The 25,116-nt window shown below is 42.8% G+C and overlaps 1 protein-coding gene across 1 annotated transcript in view; it reads left to right on the top strand.

Moving 5' to 3' along the window:
- Cerk (Ceramide kinase) overlaps window positions 1-25,116 on the top strand; it is a 97,075-nt gene that overhangs the window by 68,304 nt on the left and 3,655 nt on the right. Inside the window, exons 5-10 of the mRNA XM_050171622.2 lie at window positions 3,482-3,702; window positions 7,893-8,045; window positions 9,296-9,410; window positions 13,589-13,671; window positions 17,414-17,613; window positions 20,898-21,046. Coding sequence (XP_050027579.1) covers window positions 3,482-3,702; window positions 7,893-8,045; window positions 9,296-9,410; window positions 13,589-13,671; window positions 17,414-17,613; window positions 20,898-21,046 — 921 coding nt within the window. The remainder of the gene's footprint in view (window positions 1-3,481; window positions 3,703-7,892; window positions 8,046-9,295; window positions 9,411-13,588; window positions 13,672-17,413; window positions 17,614-20,897; window positions 21,047-25,116) is intronic.

Below are 25,116 nucleotides of genomic sequence, written 5' to 3' on the forward strand. Positions count from 1 at the left end.
GACGATTGCATTCATGAGGCTGACATAATGCACAGCTTCTGCCACTGTCAGGCCTGAATCGCCCGTGCTGTCGCTTTCTGTGTTGTCCTCATCACTGTCATTAGGCGAAACTTTGACAACAACAGAGCCAATGATGGTGAAAAGTCGAACCTAGTAGCCGACATCTCTTCGTGGTTGCACCAGCGCTGCCGAGCAACTTCTTCGCATTCCAAATGCCACACGTTGTAGTCAACGGTGAATCCCTGTCACTTGCCAGTGTCGACTTCTTTGTGCCACATTTGATAGCACGAACAATGTGCAATTTTTCTTCTATACTGAGCACCCGGTGTATTTTATCCGAGCTCTGGCACTGACGTCTGTTGTAGTTTGCACGACGCCACACCGCTCTTCCGCACGGCGCCGAAATGATGTAGATGTGGCTTCATGCGCAAATGCACAGGGCGCTCGGAGGCCGTTCCGATCTCTGAAGCTTGTTCTGCCGGGCCGCCTGATGGGGACATACTGCCGTGATTGCGCGACAAATAGTGGAAACACTATGTGTTAACCAATAGATACGCAATAAGCTGGTACGGTTTATGCGGATACAAAACACATTATGTTCAGTGGCCGCTGAGTCGGGGATTTGACTTTGCTACATTTAAAATGAAACTAATGTTTCAGCAGGTACGGTTTAACGAGGTTTTACTCGTTATAGATTCCTTTCGATGGCTTTCATGTCTCGTCACAGAAAGAGAAAATTACACTAAATAAACTGTTTGTCCACAGAAAGGTGCATGTGGCTTTGCATTATTGATAATCAAAGCTGAACCTGATGGGAAGGCTTAGAGGTGTGCATGGGCCTCATGTGAGCTGAAAGCTTGTGCCTGACCTGGCCCGCAGGCCCAGTTCAGGCAGCCCAACATTATCTTGACTCGGGCCTTGGCTGGTTCAGGCTACTGATCTTTTTGTCGGCCAGGCCACGTATAGAGCCCGACTTGAGCGCAGAACATGGATGGTATGGCAGAATGGCCGCAGAGTGCGTCATGCAGAATTTGTTTGAAGAACTTGGAATACTTGTTCAAAGCCTGAGTCACTGGACAGCTTGTTGTTTTCGCATAATACATTATGTTGGGGTTGTGTGTGTTTTCCAAATGTAGCGGGCTTTGTACGGTTAATTAGTTTTTAGTTCAACACCGTAATTAAAGTTCCATTTAGTCTGAAAAAAATATTTTGTCACTACAAGATAGTCCTGGCAGTGTTGTGTCGGGCCGGGCCGGATAAGGTATGGGTCTCAAGGTTTTCATGCTGAGCTGGGCTGGGCGAGCTCATTGTTCTTTAGCATCAAGCTTGACCGGGTTTTTGATGCAAGCAGTGGGTCCAGGCCAACGTTACTAGACTAGCTTCAGTTTTAAAACTCGGCGCCGTTGCGCGGAACCACCACCCGCCCGCGCCTTCGTGGCGTTGCAGTCGCGCCCGGCTTCACTTCCTGACTAGCCGGCTATGCGGGCGGGCCGTACTAAGCACGCGGTGCAGCGTTGGTGTATTCTGTGGTTAGTTGTTGACAGCGAATTTCAGCAAGCATGTCATCCGCGGAACTGTAGCCTTCGCCGAGTTTCTTAAGAATATCAGCAGACGATGCCGACGTGCTGCGTACCTGGCTGCATGGGCCGCTGTCGGAACGATGTCGACAGTTCGGCGCACCACTTTTTCTGTGCTCCCAGCAATGCGATGCTTCGCTCAGCGTGAAACAGAGCGATTCCTCGTGCCGACCGGGAACTCTCTGTGAAATCAACGGCACGCGCTCGTGCCACTGCTCCCGCGTTCGTCGTCGTCTGCCACAGCTGGCTGCGTGGCCGTTCATCTTTCCAGCGTAGAGAAAGAGAGAGAATGAAGAGGAAAGGCAGGGAGGTTAACCAAATATGAGTCTCCGGTTTGCTACCCTACACTGGGGATGGGGGATAGGGGTTAGAAAGCAGCGTAGAATTTCACTTCACTTCTGTCGTCGTAATGGGGAGGCCGTGTTTACGGGGGTATGAGCCATTGCTTAAGGCAGTATGAGCCACTCATGGTCTTACGTAACGGAAAGATTTAATTTTGAAGAAATGTAATTTTGAAGAATCACAAGCGGCAAATCGCAGGCGAAGGCTGCTAACCACGCCGCCGAGCAAACTCCGAGACATCGAACGCAAGCGACAACTGCGGACTGCGGGCATACCGTCAGTGACGTCGTTCTTTCCGTCGCAGCCGATTGTGTGTGTAACCTCATAACTGAGAAATACTTTAATGAACCCTCGGGATTAACCCAGTGATAAACACAGGGGCCGCACGTTTCAGCTTCGCTGATTAACCATCTTCACGGAATGAAAAATCCGACTTCTTTCTTTCTTTCTTTTTTTTTGTGGCGTGTGTGTACAAAGACCGACCTCATCTTTCTTTTTGTAGCGCTTCTTTGGCGTGGTGAGAAGCTTCGGTGAGGATGAAGATCATCCTACAATCACGCACTTTGGCCAGACATTCAGGCTCGTGAGCCTAAACTGCGCGAAACGTTAAGACGACAGGAAAAAACACACGACATTTAGAAACGCAGCTTCTGTGCTTCGCTGTATGCGTTTCTTCCTTTTATGCAGTTTACCCTTCTTTCAGTATTAACGAACTGGCGCGATAAATCTTATTGCTGTAGGTGGATACCGCTTTCTCGTGGTATCACTAATTCGGACAAGAGAGAACGCCAGCGAGCGTAAAACACGCGCAAACTGCCCGTCCGCTCGAGGTCAAGGCTGTGACGAGGCGTCTGCAGTGGAGTCCGATGGAACAGCGTTGCCATCTGGCGGCTGTCACAGAAGTGGTGACAGCGGCTGTAAGCGCGTGGGCGGGGAGTTTTACAACTGAAGCTAGTCTAGTAACGTTGGTCCAGGCCATGCCTATACTCAGAAGTGTGGCTTGTGCGCACCTCTATCTTTAGCTTATGGCCTTAAGCTCCATAAAAGGGAGCAAAGACGTGAGAGAAGGCTGTTCGAAACGTAGAAAGTCTAAGTGCGTGTTTCAATTTAGAAATGCATTGTCTATGTGATGTGTTGCCATGCCTTTGAATTAATATGAATTTGTTATTTCGAGTGGTTTATGTTTGCTACAAGCAAGTTAAACTTAAATTTTCTAAACACGACACCATAGGGTGATTACATGAAACTTCAACTTTCTGGTAGTGTGTTAGTTATTTGCTGTTAGTATGTTGGTGTGTTATGCTTCTGTTTTGATGCAATCATGTATGGTTATCCTAACTCATGTCTTTGTGTTGCTGCCAACACACGATTAACATAAATAAATAAATAAATAAATAAATAAATAAATAAATAAATAAATAAATAAATAAATAAATAAATAAAGATTGATTGATTGAGTGTCAGTGCAGTATATTCAAGTAGCTTTGTTTTTATTTTGATTGTGCTTCAGGCATAGTGCACCTCTTGTTGATATAATGTTCTGTCAACACATCTCCATGCAGCGTCGTATGTGTTGGCGGCGATGGCATGGTCAATGAAATTGTCAATGGCGTGCTGCTGAGGGCACAGCGGGATGCTGGGGTTGATGCAAATGACCCGAATTCCCGACTACAGCCGGGAACAATAAAAATTGGTGTGATCCCTGCTGGCTCCACAGATGCACTGGTTTGCACCACAACTGGAGAAAACAGCCCTGTAACATCGGCACTCCTTATAGCAATGGGTGAGAATAAACTGTACTTATTAACATCTGATTCATTCACGCAAACCTTACTTGACTGAACTTACAGAGCACAGTTGAATCTTGACATAATGAACAGAGATATAACAGATTACCAGATATTATGAAGCAGATACAAATTTCTGTTGGTCGTGCTTTATTTTAGTGAGTGTTGTGCTGCTTACAACAAAAACACTATAGGTTACTGTGAAATGAATTGCTTCCTTGCAGTTCAAAGCATGCATTCTGGCAGCAAAAGTGTCAAATACTCAGCAAGAGCAAGTTGAAATAGCGTACTCTGGATCATCATCATCATCATCATCATCATCATCAGCAGCAGCAGCAGCAGCAGCAGCAGCAGCAGCAGCAGCAGCAGCAGCATCATCATCAGACTGGTTACGCCCACTGCAGGGCAAAGGCCTCTCCCATACTTCTCCAACTACCCCGGTCATGTACTAATTGTGGCCATGTTGTCCCTGCAAACTTCTTAATCTCATGCGCCCACCTAACTTTCTGCCGTCCCCTGCTATGCTTCCCTTCCCTTGGAATCCAGTCTGTAACCCTTAATGACCATCGGTTATCTTCCCTCCTCATTACATGTCCACTCATACATACTCTGGATGTGCATGTGCATTTTGGCCAATGGCTTGGCTTGACTGGCCCACAACCGGCAAGCCAAAGTGCCAATTCTCTGTGACCACTTCTGTTGAACAGCTGCATATTAATAACGATGAAAATCGGGTTTATAACTTGATGTTTACGTGCCATGTATCAGCATGGAAAGCCACCAATGGGCCATTCAAGATGACAGGAAACCCTTTGTGGACCCGTCAGAGGCATCATGCGTGCTTGCATTTTTTATTCCTTTTTTATATAGACCCAATCGCGAAATTATTCTTCGCCATGTACACTCATAACGAATATATATAGGATATAATGAAGCTGTTTTCATGTCAGATGTGACTTCGTTGCAGGGTTTGACTGCATTACGTAGAGCTATTATGTAGGCAGCCTCGCAGCGTACAAATTTCTTGAGCGCTGCCTCTGTCATTGGAAATTGAAATCTGCGAGGACAAGCGCAGTTTATGCAAAGCGCATGCCAGCGTGACTTGTTTATAATGAATTGAGCAAGGTGGTAAAAGATTCATGGTTGGAGTTGTTAGGCATGGAAGACATAAAAGATTGTGGTACACTTTTATTTGTGCTTTCAATGCCTAACCACTCAAACCATGCATGCCAGCGTGAGTGTCTTAAGCTAGAAGCGAGTAGTGCACTTAGTGCGCTGCGTGCTTAGAAGTGTTCAAGCTATTAAAAAGGGAAGGCTTAGGAATAAAGATAGACGGCGAATACCTCAACAACCTTCGGTTTGCCGATGACATTGTTCTATTCAGCAACAATGCAGACAAGTTACAACAAATGATTGAGGACCTTAACAGGGAGAGTGTAAGAGTGGGGCTGAAGATTAATATGCAAAAGACAAAGATAATGATAATAACCGGACAAGGGAACAAGAGTTCAAGATCGCAAGTCAGCCCCTAGAGTCTGTGATGGAGTATGTTTACCTAGGTCAACTGATCACAGGGAACCCTGACCATGAGAAGGAAATTCAGAGAAGAATAAAAATGGGTTGGATCGCATACGGCAGACATCCTGAGCTCCTGACTGGGAGCTTACCGTTATCATTGAAAAGGAACATTTACAATCAATGCATTTTACCGGTGCTGGCATACGGCGCAGAGACTTGGAGGCTGACAAACAAGCTTGAGAACAAGTTAAGGACCATGCAAAGAGCGATGGAACGAAGAATGCTAGGCATAACTTTTAAGAGACAGAAAGAGAGCGGTTTGGATCAGAGAGCAAACGGGGATAGACGATATTCTAATAGACATTAAGAGAAAAAAATGGCGCTGGGCAGGTCATGTAACGCGCAGACTAGATAACCGTTGGACCATTAGGGTGACAGAATGGGTACCAAGAGAAGGGAAGCGCAGTAGAGGACGGCAGAAGACTAGATGGGGCGACGAAATTGGGAAACTTGCGGGTGCTAGTTGGAATCGGTTGGCGCAGGACGGGGGTAATTGGAGATCGCAGGGAGAGGCCTTCGTCCTGCAGTGGACATGAATAGGCTGATGATGATGATGCGTGCATTTGCAAACTTATAGGGTGCTATGATACAGAGGCCCCATGGATGTGACATTCTGCTCCCTATGAGGTTGAGGGTTCGATTCCCTACTGGGGCAGCAGCTGGAACCTGAAATGCAAGAACGCTTATGTACTGATATCTTGGTGTACACTATTATGAAAACCACATTGGCAAAGTCAATGCAGAGCCATTCAATATGATGCCTCTCATAGCCTCTACATTGATCTGGGTGGTTAAACACCACAAATCTAGCAATCTGATGCAGAGCACATAGTTAGTGCCTAAAGAGAAAATTACGTCTGAAAGGTGGTGCTATCCTCTTGCAATGCGAACCTTCTGTGATGAATGGGGTCACCTATGTAGACGTCTTCAGATGTACTGGTGATCTCCGTGGTCGTACCCTGCAGGGGTGCTATTGCTTGCTTTCAGTTGGAGACCTGAAAAGAGAGCTGGCTGTGCTCCAGCAAATGTTAAAGCCCCCTTAAAAAAAATAAAGAAAACAGCTAAAGTAGCGCCAAGTGTGCCCCTTCGCCTCTGCCTCCTCTCCTAGAAGCTGCAGCAGCACCTCTGTGGTGTCCACAAGGAAACAACGGACGTGGGAGCCACGAGCACAGCCGGGTTTGACTGGCACGCACTCGCTGTTGCGGGAGCTGTGTTTTCGCTGCTGATAATCTCAGAGCTTCGCTGTTGTTGCCTGAGCATGCGTGCTGCCTTGCCGGTCAACTAAACAATGCAAAAGCGAGTGGACATTCAAAATGACGCTTGCTCGACCTTCTAAAAACACAGTGTGTCATGTTTGAGAACCTGTGATTTCTAAGTGCCGCCGAGTTTATCCGGATGACCATTGCCAGTGCAGTGGTGCTGCCTTCAGGAGCGCCAACGCTGTGCGCTTCTGCATGCAAATGCACTTGCATCTGGCCCTGCTTGCTTGAGGGCATAGTTTTTGCTAGTACAAGTGCTTTGCTGACTTAAATATTCTGTAAAGCACTTCCGTGACACGGTGTACCCCTAAAATAGTGAACATGTGGTAACCTGTCAGCTTAAAGCCCCTGAAAAAACTAGGTTTCTTCTTCAAGGGCTTTATGTCATGCATCTAAACACAGTGCAAGCACTTCTCTATATTGACAGATTGAATACAGTATATTGTTACACTTTCAGGCGTGGCAAAGTCACGCCACTTGCTTCTACATACATTCCACCGTTGTACTCAACGTTACTTTTTCGAATTTTTCGTTATCCCAAACCTCACCAAGTACACCCCTCCGAGCCACACCGCCCTGGGGTGCCGTAGCAGGATATTTTCACAAGCCCATATTACTGGCCAGGGGCCATGCTCCACGTGCTTCGCATTTCAAATAACTTGGATCAATTTACAATCTACAAAATGCACGAGAGAGGAGGTGCCTGCATACTGACAAGAATGGCACTACTTTAGTATTTTTCAGGGGCTTTAGCAAATGCTGCCCGCAGGACAGCGGGAAGGGGCAGCACATGCGAGATATTCCGCACGAATAAATTCTATTAAATTGTCCAAAGTGGCATTTTTGTTCATGATAAAACGCTTCAGGTTACTTTTTCTTTCATGTTTCATTCTCTTTTGTTGACTACAGTCTACTGATTATAAAATGGATGCGTTATGTTGTGGGAGCTGGTGTCATATCTTCACTGTGTTGGCGTGCCTATTCGACCCTATGTTTACGTCATTTCCTAACAACAGCTATGGATCTGGATAATGTAGAAATTCTATTCTCGTTCTCCTCTTCATGCTTTGTAATAGGTATGAGCGCTCTTCACCTACTTCATCACCTGGATCAGACGGTCGTGAATGGTGTATGACAAGAAATGAATAAAACTGAGAGAAACAAATTGCTATGCTATACCAGCCTTACTCTAAGTGAGAAATGAGGGTACTGGACATTTTGTAGCACTAATTCATATCACTAATTTATATCAAGCTTGACTTTCCTTTAGTGCTCCTTTAGTAATGTTTACAGCTGCTACTGCTGACTGCATATCTTTGCACGTGTTCTAACAGCTTATTCTATTACAGGGGCTGAAATAGGTGTCGACGTCGCGAGTATCCACAGTGGTGAACGCCTGGTGCGGTACTCCTCGGGATTCCTTTCTTACGGCTTCTTTGGAGACAACATCAAGGCCAGTGAGAAATTTCGCTGGATGGGACCATTGCGCTATAACTGGACTGGTTTGTGTTTCACTTTCCCACATTTTCTATTCATGTTTTTCATTTAATGCTGGCACCCTTCATGTCATCACCATTATGACGTGCCAGCACACTCCTATCTAAAGGGTGGTCCAATTTTAGTGTTTTAATGGTAGACCTATCCATGCGCCATAATTTGAATGACAGTCTTGTAATGTTGTGTCCATCATATGATCTTTTTCGTTCTTATTTTGCTTGCTACTGAATGTTTACTTCATCTTATGTGGTTAGCTTTCAGAGAAGTACTGGTTCATTTTGCACGGAAAATATTTTTCTAGCTGATTCGTGATGAAGTGCGTGAAGTGATTGCAGTAGTACAATCATAAAATAATCATTGGGGTGATAGAAATGCACCGCAACGCCAGGTATGTGCTTAGGCACTAAAGCACATGCCGTGCTTGTTTCTGGAGATTTCGCGTCATCCTGTTTAGATATAAAGATGAAAGCAGTTGCAAGAACATGATTCTGCCAGCTCTAAAGGCATGTTCACATTGCTGATTGACCGAGGTCTCGTGACTGACCCTCATTGATAACTAACGAGTGACTGTGTTGCTACCAGTATTAACATTGACTAAAATGACCTAGCGAGTCACTACTCCAAATTGTCTCATTGTCAGTTAATGTTCGTGGAATAGGATTAATTCTTGTGCGCTTGCTTTCACACAAAAGAGTTTGCATAAAAAGTCAAATTATGCCATGCATTGACTACAGTGGTATATATTTTTTTTTCACTTGAGTTAGTTGTTTGTCAGTCAACTGTATACTTGTTACCTTTGCCGCACAATGGTGTACCGTGCTTGCCAAAGATTTACCATATTTACTTGTGCAAGATCTGTCCTCATGTTATACCCACAACCCACACCTTCGAGATTAAAAATAGAAAAAAAAGAAAGGTTTTCCTAATTAAAGATTAGATTTTGAATTCATGACGTTCAACCGATATCATTGCTAATGTTTGACTTAAAGTTGCTGGAATATATATATGAGCATGGAACGGCACCGAGGGCAAGCATCTTTGAGAGTCTGCTCTGAGTCATATGCCCGGCGTGTGTATGAGCTGCATCCTGCCATGATGCTGTAAATAAAAAAAAAACATGTGCAGGTCTTGTACAAGTAAGTACAGTATATAGCTTTAGAAAAAGATCAGGTCATGTCACACGCAGTGATGGTTGAAACTGGCTCTCACTTGAGGGATCATTTGGCAACTCGTTTTGCTTGTTGGCTCATTGCAGGCTGGCAGACCTTTCTGAAGCACCATGTCTACGAAGGGGAACTGAAGCTGCTTGTACAGCCAGAGACAACTGATGCCAATTACGACCCTGCAGGAACTGACCGATGTAGAGCAGGGTGGGTGGCCAGTTGTGTTTCTTCTTTGCCTTCACTCTGTAGCAAGGAAATTAGGCATTGGCATGTCCGCAATAAACTGACGTGCTACTGGTTGGGTCTGTTCAACAATGTTACTCCGAAATGTCAAGTGCCAGATCATTTGACTGGCAGAAGACTGATGACAGCTAGGGTAAACGTGAAAGACAGGAAATGGGCAGTACGAATTTGAGAGCAAGTTAAGGTGTAGCCATTATTATAGGTGAGATTAAAGGAGTACTGTACTGACATGACTGCTTTGATTTCATTCTTTCGCATTAAATGAAAACACTCTAAACCCTCGCAAAAAAAGTACTGCCAAGCATCGGAGCATGCTAAACAATTTACTATAGCACTTGTTTCTTCAAACCAGTTTCAGTTTTATGCCCACAAGGTATATGCTTCATGATGTTAAGATACATTAGCTCCTTCCATTCCTGATATTGCTGTGGCTTGTGCAAGTGAGCTTAGCCAGAAAAAATTCACACAGCCCTCTTCTTTATAATTTTTTTTCTATGAACTAAGTCATCATACCTAACTTCATCGCTACATTGTGCATGCCAATTTTGGTCTGTATTATGACGTCTTGATAATTTCAATGATGCCTGGTGCACCCTCTCGAGACCAACTTTAGTGTCATATCAAAATATTTTCAAGCACTTCTCAACCTTAATACTTGCCAAGTGTCATTCTTTTGCTTGCAAGAAGCATATGATAAGGTTTCTACAAATTATAAAAAAATGTTTGTCAGTATCCTTTGAAATTGAAAAGCGGATTTAGGGAAGCTATGTAATGCACAGGATGTGGAACTGCTCGTCTTTTAGATTAACAGACTGGGTGCCACTTCAGGGTGACAGAGGATCAGACTGAGGGATCAGATTAGGAAATTCGCAGGATGGAGTCGGTTGAGGCAAGACTGGGGCAATGGCAGACTGCTGGTAAATGCTTCTGTCCTACAGGGAACTTAAAAGGGATGCTGCCACTGGTAATAATGAGGGAAAAGACACATGAGCTGAAGAGAACCAAACAAACAAACTTGCAATGTGTTTGTTCCAGCTAATTAGTATATCGACAGCAAGGAAGCAGCGCAAGCAAAACACTGTTCCTGTTGTTCTTCCCTTAAACACATCTCTATTAACAGCACCTGCAGGGCATGCATAGCTGATCCCGTGTGCAGGATAACTTTCCTGAACTGTGTCGCCCTAAGTAACGTGTGCGTGCTAATAGAATTCACACTTATGTCCGCGTCTGTAAATTTTCTGCTGACACACACCTTGCATGCCGACAAGCTTCGCCCTCACGGACATTCTGCTAACTCCCATCCGTTGCCCTGCTAAAGAATGTTGCAACCTCAGAAAATGATGAGGTACACAATGCAAAGAATGGCTCAGCTGGTATTACCTATTGCAATCAGCAGGGATTCATGTTCCCCCACCTGTAGTTGGTGTGGGACCAACTCACTGGATGTACGCGTACCGAGTGGAAGCACCGATTAGCTTCCTTTCTCGAAAATTACCTGCTTTCGAAGCTACCACCACACTCTCAAACTCTCATTCCCCCTCTGATGTTCGGAAATGAAACTAAATAGAAGTGGGGGAAGTCTGTTCCTACTGAACTGCAATAATGGGTGTAATCCAATTAAATATAAATGAGTAGGGGTGTGTCATTTAATACCTAAAACACAAGTTTGGTGGAAAAATGCCAATTGGAAAAATAAATTGCAGTTGCGGTTGGCATCCTAAGGGTTGGGTCAGCGAGCTCAAAACGTCTTGGCATAGGATGTTTATTTTGATGTAAATATAGTATGATGATGTGGTGACTAGTTTTGTGATGTGTACTTGTGTTTGCAAGTTCTAAGTCGGCTTGAACAGTGACCAATGGTTGCGGTGTTCTCAGCGTTTCAGCTATACCGCCCAACAAGTGTCTTGGCATCTGCATGGACCAGAGTGCTTCGAATGACTTTAGAAAAAAGATGGGTTGTGACTGCTTCTGGTGCAGTACTTGATGACTGGTGCAGTACTTGATGACTTGATGCCAGAAAACCTAAGTGCACTGAAGATATTCTGACTATGGTCTTAGTTGCATTGGAACTACGCTCAAATAAGTTCTTATACTCCTTGGGGCTTACGTTGTCCCTAGCAATCGTCATAATGATTCTTGCATGCACTTTCCTTTATTTAATATGTGGCTCGCTTTCTACATTCCTATCAGGAACACTGCATGATGCTGAGAAATCGAAACACATATTCAAATAATTAATAAAAAATCACTAATGAACTTACTAATTGTTCTTCTAATTAAATATTCGACAGCACATATTGCAATTTATGAATCGTAGGCAGTGATTTGCTAGATTTTCCGGCAACCGCATTATAACCGATATTCCATGTCACGCGGCTGCAGTACAAGCAATTTGCATGTAAACTGATTTATCGTAGTAGTTCTGCGGAAACCCGCAAGGTGGAGAGAAGTAATTAACAAAGGGAAAATCAGACATCCACCCGTTTGTAGCAATTGCTACAAAGGAAACCGATACGGGTTCCTCGAAAGAAAAGCCTCACAGTTGAAGAAAAATTCGACCTGGTCCGGGAGTCGAACCCGAGACCACCGCCTTTCCGGGGCAGCCACTCTACCATCTGAGCTAACCAGGTGGCTAGCAGATGACAGGGCAAAGTCGAATTTGTCGACAACACAAAGACCACATTATATCCGGTCCCGCACTATAAGTGGCTACATTATAAGTAGTCAGAGCTGTAATATCGCTAAACCGGTGTCATTCTGGAACATAATTCCAAGAGGATGTACCTTGCAATCTCACTGGCTACACTTCATAAATTATAATATGCGCTGTAAAGTAACTGATTAAAAAGTTAATTAGTGAATTTTTGGTAGAGACTTGAATATATGTTTTAATTTCACGTGCCAACAATGTCCACCTCATCGAATAGTCCAACTCGAGGACAAGAATTATGCTATCTGCCACAGGCAATTCTTAATAATTCTGAAAAAAATTAAATAAGAGCACCCCGTATGGTGATAGTTGCGCGTCCTCTCAGCTTGTCTTGTCTGCCGCCAGAGTAGAGTGGAAAACTGGGGGAGTTCGTGACCATTCACGCTGTAAACAAAGACAGGAAGCAAGAAAAATGGTACGTGCACTGATCCTGGAAGATCATTGAAATTTTCCATATATAGCATGAAAGTTTCTACACATATTTAAGTACATACTGCAGCCCCCTCCCCCTTTTCTTTATGAAACGAAGAAAAAATTAAATTAGTCCCAAAAGGCTTTGGAAGGGTGGGGTCAAATACATAATACAATGTCAAATTAGTGGTTCACAATGTATGAGGGGAACGATATATGAGGGGAATTCAGGAGGTGATAAAGATAGAGTATAATCAAGATACTGTACATTCCAGTTTTATATATCGTCCAAGCAAAATATCTACTTAAAGATCTCACTGGGGGGAGGGAGGTATGTTCAACACATGATAGTCTGCAGTGGATCTATTAAACATATCAGAGTGGGGATAAGAAAAGAGAGATATTCAGCACATAACAGAGTGTAGCAGATCTATGCCTTCCAAGCATACATTGCTCCGAGTGAAAAGGACCCCAGTATGCATCTCATTAGCAATGTGCAGAAGGTTGAAGAACATGGACTCCTTTATGTGCAGCCCCGTTTCATTTAGTGTTGTTTAATTTCTTTTTAATAGAAACATTTTTTCGAGAGTCGGCTCGCAGATTCTTCGTGCCTTCTGTCTTTGCCTCAGCTCTGCCATTCCACATCAGAGAGAGAGGCGCCACCTTGTGGTGTGGTTCTTTGCATGTTACAGAATGCTAAGAACATACACAACAAACACTTAAGTCTTGCATGCTTATCTATGTTGTCTTACTCTGTAGAGAGTGAGCCCAGACTCCTAGCAAGAACTTTGGTTTAGGGCTCTGGGTTGATGGAAATTTCAGGATGGCCCTTGAACTTTACCTTCGCGCAATTTGGAGCAGCTCTGAAAGTCTCACTGGGGTTAAATATATGAGAGTCAATTGTTTGAAACTCCCGAGAGAAATCATAACACTCTTGTCATTGCTTTGCCCTACATTCAGTCTGCCGTGTTGCAGCAGCCTTGTGATCGTCGTCATCCTCTTGCTGTTCTTTCTTTCACAGATGTGAAGTATGCCATGCAGCACCTGGTGACATCCCACTCCAAGTTCTCAATACTTCGGACGTCCACACTGAAAATAAGCCCTGTATGTCCACTTGTGAAAACTAACCATTGTGATGTTGCTAATAAGACAAGTTTATAGTGACAAAGCCTGCTTGACCCCACAAAACCTAACGAGTTGTTTTTAATATGGCGAATTCGATGCCTTGAAATTCTGATTTAAGCACTGGAAACTAACACAAAGTCCATACTTGTGTTCTGTTATGCTGCACGGAGTTTTAGGTTGTGGATAGTTCAGCAAATGCATTACCAATTCAGTAATTATCGCACTAATCAATTTTTACTCAGTTATCATTTGACTGTTTTATTTGCATGAATATGCTTTCCATGGGCAGAAATAGACGTGAACAAGTTGTTTTAATTTTTTCTTTGATGTGGAATGGTGTTTGAGCTTACCCACTGTGGTTTAACGGCTATGGTGTTGCGCTTCTAAACACGAGGTCGCAGGATTGAATCCTGGCAGCGGCAGCCTCATTTCGATGGGGGCTAAATACAGAAACGCCCGTGTCTCGTGCATTGGGGGCACGTTAAATATCCCCTGGTGGTCAAAATTATTCCGGAGTCCTCCACTATGGCGCACCTCATAATCAAATTGTGGTTTTGGCACATAAAAAGCCCCAAATTTTATTCAATGTGTTTGGGCTTTGTAGGGTTAAAAGGGCTCTGAAACACATTTTCTTGAAGTTGAGCAACTCGATAGATAGAATCTGACGCCTTTCAAGGAATATATATTGCTGAAGCAACATTCCAAAAGGACCCAATATTGTTACGCGAAGGACGAGTCAGTAAGACGAGCAACTATTTACAAGTTATATTAACAACAGCGGTTGCAGCTCTGACCAGCTAGATTCAACGCGCGAGCCCAGTTCGTTCTTCCTCCTCTTTTCTCGAGTGATGGCACCCACACGCCTCATTCAAACAATCAGATACCGCACGTGTGTTAGCAATATAAACAAAGATATAATGAGTGCAATGTTTACTTTCTCCATTCCCCCTCAATTCCTTGCTTTCTAGCTATCAGCTGGGGTGACGCTAATGGCAATGCCCTGGCTACTGCTTCTTTCTTTCTTTCTTTCTTTCTTTCTTTCTTTCTTTCTTTCTTTCTTTCTTTCTTTCTTTCTTTCCATGGTGCGTCTATTAATTAATTAATTTTATTTTTGTTATTTCACATACTCTCAGTGCCTGGAAGCATTACAGAGAAGAGTGGAGGTAATTGGTGGCAGCCTCTTTGAATTTAGCGGCATCAGAGGTGGCAGCAATGGTGCTGGGAAGCTGGTTCCACTCGTTGGAAGTTCTTGGAATAAAGGATTCAAGGTAGACATTGGGGCAGCTCGATGGGACGCCGACTTTGTGTCGGTGATCGGTGCGGGGATGACATGTAGGATTGAGTGATGGAAGAGGTAGTCTCTGAGGACGAGGTTAGTGTGACATGCCTTGTGGAAAAGGGACAGCCATGGTACATAGTCTGCGGCAAGAAGGTAATTTCAATGAACGAAGGTTATTTTTTGTTCTTGATACACTAGAGTGACGAGAGTAATTAGACAAAATGAATTGAACTGCTTGGTTCTGAATAAACTCAACAATATCTGCAAGCACTGCCTGGCTTGGGTTCAAAATTTGGCACGTGCACTCAAGTTTAGTCTTGACTAATGTTTTGTAAAGTAACCTTTCAAGACTGCCACCTCACAAAGGTACCTGCAGGAGACAAAGGAGCTGTGACAGGATGGGCAAGATGCCTTAACAAGCATTGCTTTTTTGTTCCATAGGTAATCAGGGAAGGTGTGCATACATATGTGCACCATGGCTGGCATTTTTGGGACTATTGTACCCAGTGTAATGTCGCTGACATTGCATAGAGTGGACAAAAGAGGGACTCTCGTAAGCCACAAGAGAGAGCAAGTGATCTGTCATGAAACATTGTAGATCCCCTGCTGTATACGCTGAAGCACAATACTTGGTCGCATATTCACTGCAACATAGTCTACAGATTGGGAAGATTTTTTTTACCATGTACCTGCCTTCTTTTCCCTCAGGCCTTTCTATCCTTGAACCCCTTTTGCATGCAAAGTAGTATGTAGGCACTTAATGCACACCGGAAACGATCTTAATTTTTGTACGAATGCAGTAAGTTCGTAAGGTATAAGTCCTTGTGATCATCAAGGGCCAAACTTAGGTGCTCTGCATAAACTGTGTAATTTATTACTAGGTTTTAACCGTCTGCATCACTACAGATCACATAGACACTGCTTCGCATGTTATCAGCGTCATCTGCCAATTCTACACAGAATGGATGCATGACGCCACTCAAGAGGACGTTCTGATTGGATTCCCACGTGACATCATTGAGAATACTCAAAACATGCTGCTTCATTAAGCTTATGTTCTTAATAAAATATTAATGCATACCAACTTGTGTTCCTATAAAAAAAACACGAGTGCAAAAAATGTAGGCTTTTTTTCGAACCACTGACTCCCTTCCACCTGACAATGTAGATAGTCTGCAACAGGTGTTGCTTGTGCTCACAGATTTGCATCCACATACGAGGAAAGATCAAAACAAAATGTTTCTTTCAGAAAGCTGGTTTCTGTTGTAGAAGTGTCAGGCTGCATGGTGAAAGGCAAGGTGTGTGAAAGAATGCAATGAAGGTTAACAATAGTACAGCGGCAATGACAGCAGGTGGGACATGGATGGGTTACCTCGCATGACCATAGGTGCAGCGATGTCTCCTTCTGGAAGCAGAAACATGTATGCTACTAACACTGTGCTGTGCTCATCTTGTTGTAGTGCAGGTGTGTGCAGAAGTAAACTGTAGCAGCTGTGCGCTGAGAAAATACAAACCTGTATGTAAACTTTATTTTGACAAATTTTATTCTACGGAAATCTACAAGATGCAGCAAATATTTTGAAAGACAAAACCATCATCTACCTAAGGAGAGAACAAAGATACAAAAGAAACCCACACGAGCTTCTCATTATCAATAAATAAATAGATAAATAAATAAATAAATAAATAAATAAATAAATAAATAAATAAATAAATAAATAAATCGGTTATGTTTCCACCAGTGAAGATACATGGTGCAAATTATTTAACATTTGCATGATCGTATTACGTTTGAATAAACATTTGCTTGCATTTGCATCATTAGCATTACGTTCGTGTGAAATAACATTTGCTTCATTTTGTACAAAAATTCCTGTCATTAGCACAATGTTTGCTTTAACATTTGTGCAAACATCAAAAAGAGCTTTGCTTAATTAAAACTATGGTGCTTTACGTGCCAAAACCACGATCTGATTACGAGGCACACCGTAGTGGGGGACTCCAGAAATTTGGACCACCTGGGGTTCTTTAATGTGCACCTGAATCTAAGTACATGGGTGTCTTCGCATTTTGCCCCCATCGAAATGTGGCCGCTGTGGCCGGGATTCGATCCTACAACCTCGTGCTTAGCTGGCAGCCCAGCACCACTAAGCAACCAGGGCGGGTAGAGCTAATGGCAAAAGAAGCAGTACGTTCAATTGATTACCTCAAAAAGATCAATCAATCAATCGACCAATCAATCAATCAATCAATCAATCAATCAATCAATCAATCAATCAATCAATCAATCAATCAATCAATCAATCAATCAATCAATCAATCAATCAATCAATCAATCAATCAATCAATCAATCAATCAATCAATCAATCAATCAATCAATCAATCAATCAATCAATCAATCAATCAATCAATCATCTCTCCTGCCTTCTTTCTTGATGCAGACTGGTTAGGCATCCAGGGCCACTTCCTGTCTGTGAGCTGTGCTCTCATGGCCAACCGGTGTGCACGGAGCACAGCAGGCGTGGCTCCCACAGCCCATCTCGGCAATGGTCTCATGGATGTCGTGCTGGTCTCGCAGTGCTCACGGCGCAATTTTCTCAGGTTTCTGGTTGCCCTGGCCAATTCTGAAACATGCAGCCCCGTAAGTGTGTATTCTAAAGAGTCATCCAAAACTACATGCAGTGTGCGGCTTGCTGTGTGGCTGCAAGCGCTTTTGGGTAGGGAAGGTCGTGGGCTGCATTTCAATGTGCAGTTCACATTTATTATACCGGAATCGTGGCTCAGGAATGAGGACATGTATTATTTAGATGGCAAGGACAGGCGCGCTTGCAACTAATTTATTTCTAGTAGCAAGCAGACATCACTATATATGCAGTACATATGCCGAAAGACAAGACAGAAAAGCCTCAACTGAAGTACAATCAAAAGCGATCTCCCAGGAAAATAATTTCATTGCTGTGGAGTGTAATAGATGGCTCAAGCAAGCATTGCCCTGTTTCTTGATAAAATAGGCATAGGCCAACTCGCATGTAACTGTACCACAACTTTTTTTTAGAGTTTGCGTTGCTGATAGCGCAGGTTTACACATGCAAGACTTACAATGGCATGGCAGGTAAGAGCCATTTCCGTCCCTTATTGACAGCATTAGCGCTTGTAAGCAATCGTTTATGCTTTGGCCTGGCCAGTCGGGCCAATGTACACCTTGCAGCAGCTTAACAGAATTTCGTAAGTGACTCTAAGAGAACATTAAACAAATATACCTAGAATGTTTCTTTTCATAACCAAGTTTTCCTTTTTGTTTGTTCATTACATTGCTGCAAATCCTAGATAACTTACAAGTTCCAGAAAAAATAAACAACAATGGAATGTTTTACCTAGATATTACCTTCTTTAGATTATCTCTCGCTCTGTGACAATACTACTGTACAACTATCAATCACACCCTTTTCTGCCTACATTGAACTTTAGGAATGAGAGGCTTACTTTGCATTTATTTAGCAGGGCTTCAGTGACAGTGGATAGCGATGGACTGGGAAAGCCAGCTGAAGTGAGGTGAGACATTTGCAAGTCAGTGTTGGTTTGCACGGCATGGATCACAAGATTTAGCTGAGACAGTAAAGCGTGTGATTTCTTTTGAAAGTTTCAAATCGCCCTTAGGCAAATCCAAGTGATCATGCTGTGAAAGCTAGCTTTGATATGTGACTTTCCTGCCTCATTTCAGCTGGCTTTTGCCAGCCCCCCATCGCAAACAACTTTCTGCGGCAATAAAAAGATGGCAACATGGGCAAAGCTTCTGCGCATGTGATACTCTGCAAAGTACTCTGGCAGTGTTTGATAGCACTTTTGATTTCTTGATCCAGATACTGAATCAGCGCAGCTTCCATGTGCGATGATTTCACATGCGCCCCAAAGGGGGAAGGAGAGAGAGAGAGAGAGAGATCAGGTTTTACATACGGTGGTATATATTGTCTTATTTGGCTATTGTAAATAAAATTTTTGTTTTCTCTTCCTCAGCTTAAGTTGACCTGCATGAAAACATGTCACCTTTTTTGGGAGCACTCGTACTTGTGCATGCTTTGCCTCTGTAGCCTTCTTTTCTTTGCCACTGAATGTTGTCCACAAGTATACCCTCAGTCGCTGAAGCCCTGTTAAAAAAATTGAAGAATAAGCCTGTGAATTCTAAAGTTCAGTGTTACCAGAATAGGATGATTGTTAGTTGTACATACTGTATTGTCACAGAGTGATACACAATGTAAAGAATGTTGTCTGCAGGTATGACATTCCATTGTTTATTTTTTCTGTGCTTTGTTAATTATATAGGATTTTTAGCAGTGTAATGAATGAAGGGAAAGGCAAACTCGATTGAGAAAAGAAACATGCTAGGTTTTTTTTTTGTAGAGTGCTGAGTCCCTTACATGATTTCTTTAAAGCTGTGGCAAGCTGTACATCAGCCAGGATTACTAATGCATAAATAATTGCTTATGAGAGCATTACTGTCATTAGAGAAAGGAACTAGCTTGAACCTGCCATACCACTGCAGGTCTAGCACCTGTGAACCTGTGTTATTTGTGACTCCTACCGTGAAGTGAAATTGTCATACAGATTTGCACAAGTTGGTCGATGCCTGTTTTCTCAACAAAAGAGGTGATTCTTGTGTAAGTGAGCCCGTATATTGTGCTGCACAGTGGTGAATTGAGCTTCCTGAGGGATCACTTTTGATTGTACCTTGGTGGACGTCATTCTTTCTTGTCTCTCTGCACATGTGCTGGACGTATATAATGTCTATAATGTTTGTTTTCTTCTGGAAATAAATTAGTTATGAGTGTGGCTTGTCTGTGTAATTTCTGTTATCTGTGTCCTCATTGCTGTGGCTCATTTCCGGTCTAAAACATGCACCATGCAGTTACTTCAACGTGCTTTATTTAGTGAGCTGAAATTTATTACTTCGACTCAGCAGTATGTGTGTGTGTCGGTTTGAATTACCCAAGGGTTGGGCAAAGATAATCTGCCTTTTCAAATTTCCACCAACCTGTACATTTCATTGCTTGATGTGTATTTCAGTCCTAATAATCGTGTTAACTACTTTAACGTGTACTCTGCACAAGAGGTCCCAATTCAATATTTAACTCGGGAACCTCCTTTTGTATTTAACAACCTGTAACAACATGTGATAATAATATTTGATTCTGATTCTGAACGCTTGCTTGGTGGCTTTCTGTGCGAGTGCTTGTGAAAGGCTGTTGCGCTGGTCGGGCTTCAATGATGACGTCCTTGTTTGTGTGTTCCTAGAATTATTCAAACATGTAAAGAAAAAGCGGCATTGTATGTACCCTTTGCCTGTGTCGCTTGAGATGAATAAGAGTGCTGACAGGCTAGACATTGGCTGAAGTTTGACCCAGCGGTGGCTTTGTGGCATAGGCGTTGTGGTGCCATGCCTGAAGTTGTGCATTTGATTGTTGACCACGGTGGCAGCATTCTAGTGACAGTAAAATGCAGGGCTGTTAGTGTACATAGATTTTTATTTGGAACTTGAGACAGTAAAAATGGACCTGGTGCTCTCCAATGCAGTGGGCTATTTTAATGCGCCATGATGCTCAAAGATGTAAAACCTAAATTAATTAGTCCTATTATAGGTTTGATTCATTGGAGCAAAGCAGAAGGAAAGAGGGGGCATAAAGTAATGCACAAGTGGGTTACATTGAGTGCCCTCATAAAATCGTGTTATTTGTGCTTGCATTATATATTGCTGCCTTTAACCATAGCACCCGGGACATCGTGTGTGAAATGAATCGAAATGAATGAAATAAATTAATGTTGTTTAATCTATATGGCAATATTGTAAGATGTCTAGATGCTGTTGAGTTTAACAATATCTTCAAAGCTTGTCACCTTAGACATTAATGCTGTTCTCATTCCACATTACAGTTCAAGTTTCCCTTCGTGCACTGCTTCCGAACAAGTTGCTTTGAGTTTGTGCCCAAAACGCCAGACTCTAGCGACGAAGGCACAGTCAAGCACACTGGCTCTTGGCAGTGTGATGGGGAACTGCTACCAGAAACTTCGCTGCTCGTTAGGTAGGTATTGTATCTTTGTTAGGTGCTCCTCTGTTATGGATCGTACAGGCACGGCTCCTTTACTTCTACAATGCCTGCCCAGCCACTCGCACACTGTGGGGGAGTGCCACCTTCAACACTGTCACTTTCACAGAGATTTTACAATTCTTAATGCTGGTAGAAATCGGATAACTTTTATTAAACTTTTGTTATATGCTGCTCCAAGTCCTCTGCTTCCCTACTAAATTGCGAGCACTGGTGAAAAACAGTGACGAAAACACGGTGACAGAGGGCAGTGGCCACCTTAACTGGTTCCAACAAGTGCGATCAATGACTGGGATAAGCAAGGACTCGTTGTGTGACTTCCTAGCTTTATCTTAAAAAAAATTAATGTTTAGAGTCAGGGCAGCTAGACATCTGCTACAAACCTATATCTGTGTCACTGAGGATGAGTATGTCTACAGTTGTAAGCACTCGGGAGTCTCAAGTGGCGTCCCTTCAAAGTACTTGCCAAGCACAAGTGGTATAACAGGTCCTGATGACAATGGAGGTCTTTCTTGGGGCAAGGGCCATATGCCAAAGAGCACCAAGCAAGTGGTCATGAGTTTTCAATGGAGAAGTGACTTGCAAATGGTAGATGTAAGATGGCTGTAAGGAGGTCCAAAAATCAGTTGCCATAAAGTGTGTAAAATATATGTGTAATTAAAATTATGACAGTGACTGCAGTGAGATGTCTAAGTATATAAAATATGTGCTTCAAAGTAATGATACATTTTGTCACTCAAACAAGGTATGTCACTTGAGCCAATGTTCTGACAAGTCTTCATTAAGGCAACAGCTTTCACAGTGCCTGACCAGTTTCTCCACAATGTATAGGAGGCATTGCCAAGGCATTGCCACTTTCAGACGTTTGATAAGACAAGTCCCCTTGTCAAAAGCATTGGCTATAGCGACATTCCTTGTTCGAACACTGTCAATAATTTCCAATTGCGTTCTCTCTTGTGCAGCCTTCTGATCTTTGTGTTCATTTTATTTGCACTACGATGGCTTCTCCAATGATTACTTCAAGTATCAATGTTTCTGCCACCGTGATAGCCTAGTGGTTATGGCGTTGAACTTCTAAGCACAAGGTCCTAAGCACAGGGTCATGGGTTGGATTACCGGCCGCAGTGGCTGCATTTCAATGGGAGTGAAGTACAATAACACTTGCGACCTCAGATTTAGGTGCAAGTTAAGGACACCCCAAGTGGTCAAAATTATTCCTGCATCCTTAACTGTGGCATGTCTCATAATCGGATCATGTTTTTGCCACATAAGGCCTCATAATTTAATTTTTTAATTGCTCTTTCCTTGAACGTTGAACAAACTCAAACTCAAACCTCTGCTTTGTTTGGATCACCTAGCATGCTGCCTTCCTTTGATGGTCTGACGAGAACTGACACGTTCAGTTTTGTATGGCCAATTTCTCAGTAAACCTGGGCTGGCATTGTACAAAAACGGGAGACCATTTGTACAAGGAAGGGCCTTTCAAAAGAAAGTGCAGGCTTCATTGTAGAGGACGGACAAGGCCTTCAGAACAAGGGGACAGCGCATGAGCTCATCATCTGCTTTATTCCTTTCTCCTGCGTATGCTGGATTGTGTCGTCTCAACCTCTTCCTTCTTCGCTTTCAGTGCCATCCTGTGTAGTAGACCACCTTACTTGAAACAAGCATGTCACCACCATGATTCAGTACCAGCTAGACTTATTTGTGTATGAACACTGCGACCTCTGAGAGATCATAGCCAAATACATAGCAAAATTGTCACATAGAATGAGGCACTAAATACAACAAATAAGTATTGTACGTAAAACTGAACAATAACAGACTTTGTTAGAAGCATTAGGGAATGACAAATTCAGATCTAATACTGCAGATAAGAAGAGAAAATAAAATATGGTGTTTCCCAAATGATGACAATGAATCTTGGGTCACAACATCATAAAGGCTGTACCATTCAACAATGGTTCTTGAGAGAGAATGAGTACATAAAGCAGTTATTTCGTGGAGCCTAAAGTGTTACTGTAAAAAAAATGCCTTCAGATAAAGGAAGTAGGATTCTACGTTTTGGTAATAATTTGATAAAGTTCGAAAAACACTTGCTAGTAAAAAAGATTCATGATTTGGATTTAGCCAACAAACTATAATTTGTGAGTCCTCAGTTGTGTTCATATGGCTGTGCGCATAAAAATAGTGCATGATTGATCAGCACAATGCATTGGCGCGCTAGTTGATGTGAATCCATAATTACGTTGTTTTGCACTAAACAAAGTAATTATGCATGATTGATGTTGTAGACGACAAACACTTCTGTGAAGTCATTAAGACCATCCGAGAATACTATGCTGCTACTGCAAATGAGTGTAGCCATACTGCGCAGTGAAACATTCATCACTTAAAGTAAACTACCGAGTCATTCTCGTGTCGCCCTCAGATTGTGAACCCCAAACTACGAAGGTGGCATTTTTGCAAGCGTCCAACGCGTATGAGCATTACTTTTTTTGCTGTTTTACCACTGGGGCATGATGCTGGCCTGCTTAAAGCTCTGAGAATATCGGCCTTATGTTGTTGACGAAGATGTTGAACCTCTGGTTTTTCTGGAGGATGTATTTCCATGACTGGCACATACTTTAATTTGCTGCGTTCGAACTACTGGCTTTTCCTTGCAAATATGAACTTTCAAAGGGCACTCTCAACATTTCATTCCATAAATGGGAATGAACACACCACAATGACCGATTTTAACATGTGTAAATACAGTCGAGTGCTTCTGCAACGAAGTGACCTGTATAATGAAAACATACTTATCTCCCGGTTCTATTGTAAGCTTTGCGGTGTGTGACTCTCACAACGAAACAACCTGTATAACAAATGAGTGCAGAGACCCCAAGCACATTGTTATAAAGGTGTTTGACTGTATGCATGTGAATACTAGAATAAGTAGTAAACGCAATAACTCTTGTGCTAGTGTAATGCCCATGCCGCACGGGCACAGAAAGTTGCATTAACATGCTAATGCCTTAAGTTTTAATGCTGTTTGCTTGCTGCCACACGGGCAAACCTAGTGCCATTTATCTTAATGTCATTCGTTACATAATGTGTTCCCCAGAACTCTTTCAGAAATGTGTACTCTCAACGCCACAGTTTGCCCAGTGCGATATAAGTATTTGAAACAGGCTCTTATCACGGAAAAACTAATTTATACATAACTTTCCTGTATAACGCTCCAGCAAGAAGTTGTATTTGACGAACTTCCTCAGGTTGGCGTCGGAACGGCTTTGACTGGGCAGGCACCATTTGCTTTTGGGCTTTGGATTCAACATGTAATGGCCGAGGGTGCTATGGTTGGTTGAAATGTTGTAAAAGACAGCAACAAACTCAAGCTAATGGCATAGCAGTGTGCTTGTTTTTAAGTTTCGCTATTCCTGAAGGCAAATTGAACTTGTAAGTGCATTTATTTTTATTTGAAATAGCTAACTTCAGGAGATGCTGTAATCAACATCGCCATGTCAAATGTCACTAAATTAGGACGTATTGCAGCTCAGCTGAAAAAAAGAAAATGGCATTAGGGAACTTGAGGCATTAATGAAAGAATGAAATTTTTTGTGTCCGTGTGGCACAGGTATACATTTTTTACGGTGAATAAAAATGTTTCGACCATTACGCTGCACTTACTTCTTGCAATTAAGGCTGCTTTTCGGGTATGGTAGAAGCTGAACAAACTGAATTTCATTGTACTGTAAAAGAAAGCTCTAACAAACCATCATTTTTTAAGAAAGAACCACTCTGAAAAACACTCTTTAGAGCTTGCCCCCAAGTAAACTCTGAACACGCAGAACCCAAGCTATAAGGGACACTGTATTCTACTGTCAGGTTCTCCATAAAAAAAAATTCCTGGCCTGGGGAGCAAACATATCTGTGTCTGAATTCCAGAGTAGAGACCCCCAACAAAAGAGTATTAACACAATCCTAAACCTTGCTACTGCTGTAAGTGCTTTGCCCTTTGAGCGAAACTGCTGTTCTTTAATATCATTAAAATTGTGTTCTCGTTT

Source organism: Dermacentor andersoni, chromosome 6, assembly GCF_023375885.2.
Source record: "Dermacentor andersoni chromosome 6, qqDerAnde1_hic_scaffold, whole genome shotgun sequence".
NCBI classification, from domain to species: domain Eukaryota; kingdom Metazoa; phylum Arthropoda; class Arachnida; order Ixodida; family Ixodidae; genus Dermacentor; species Dermacentor andersoni.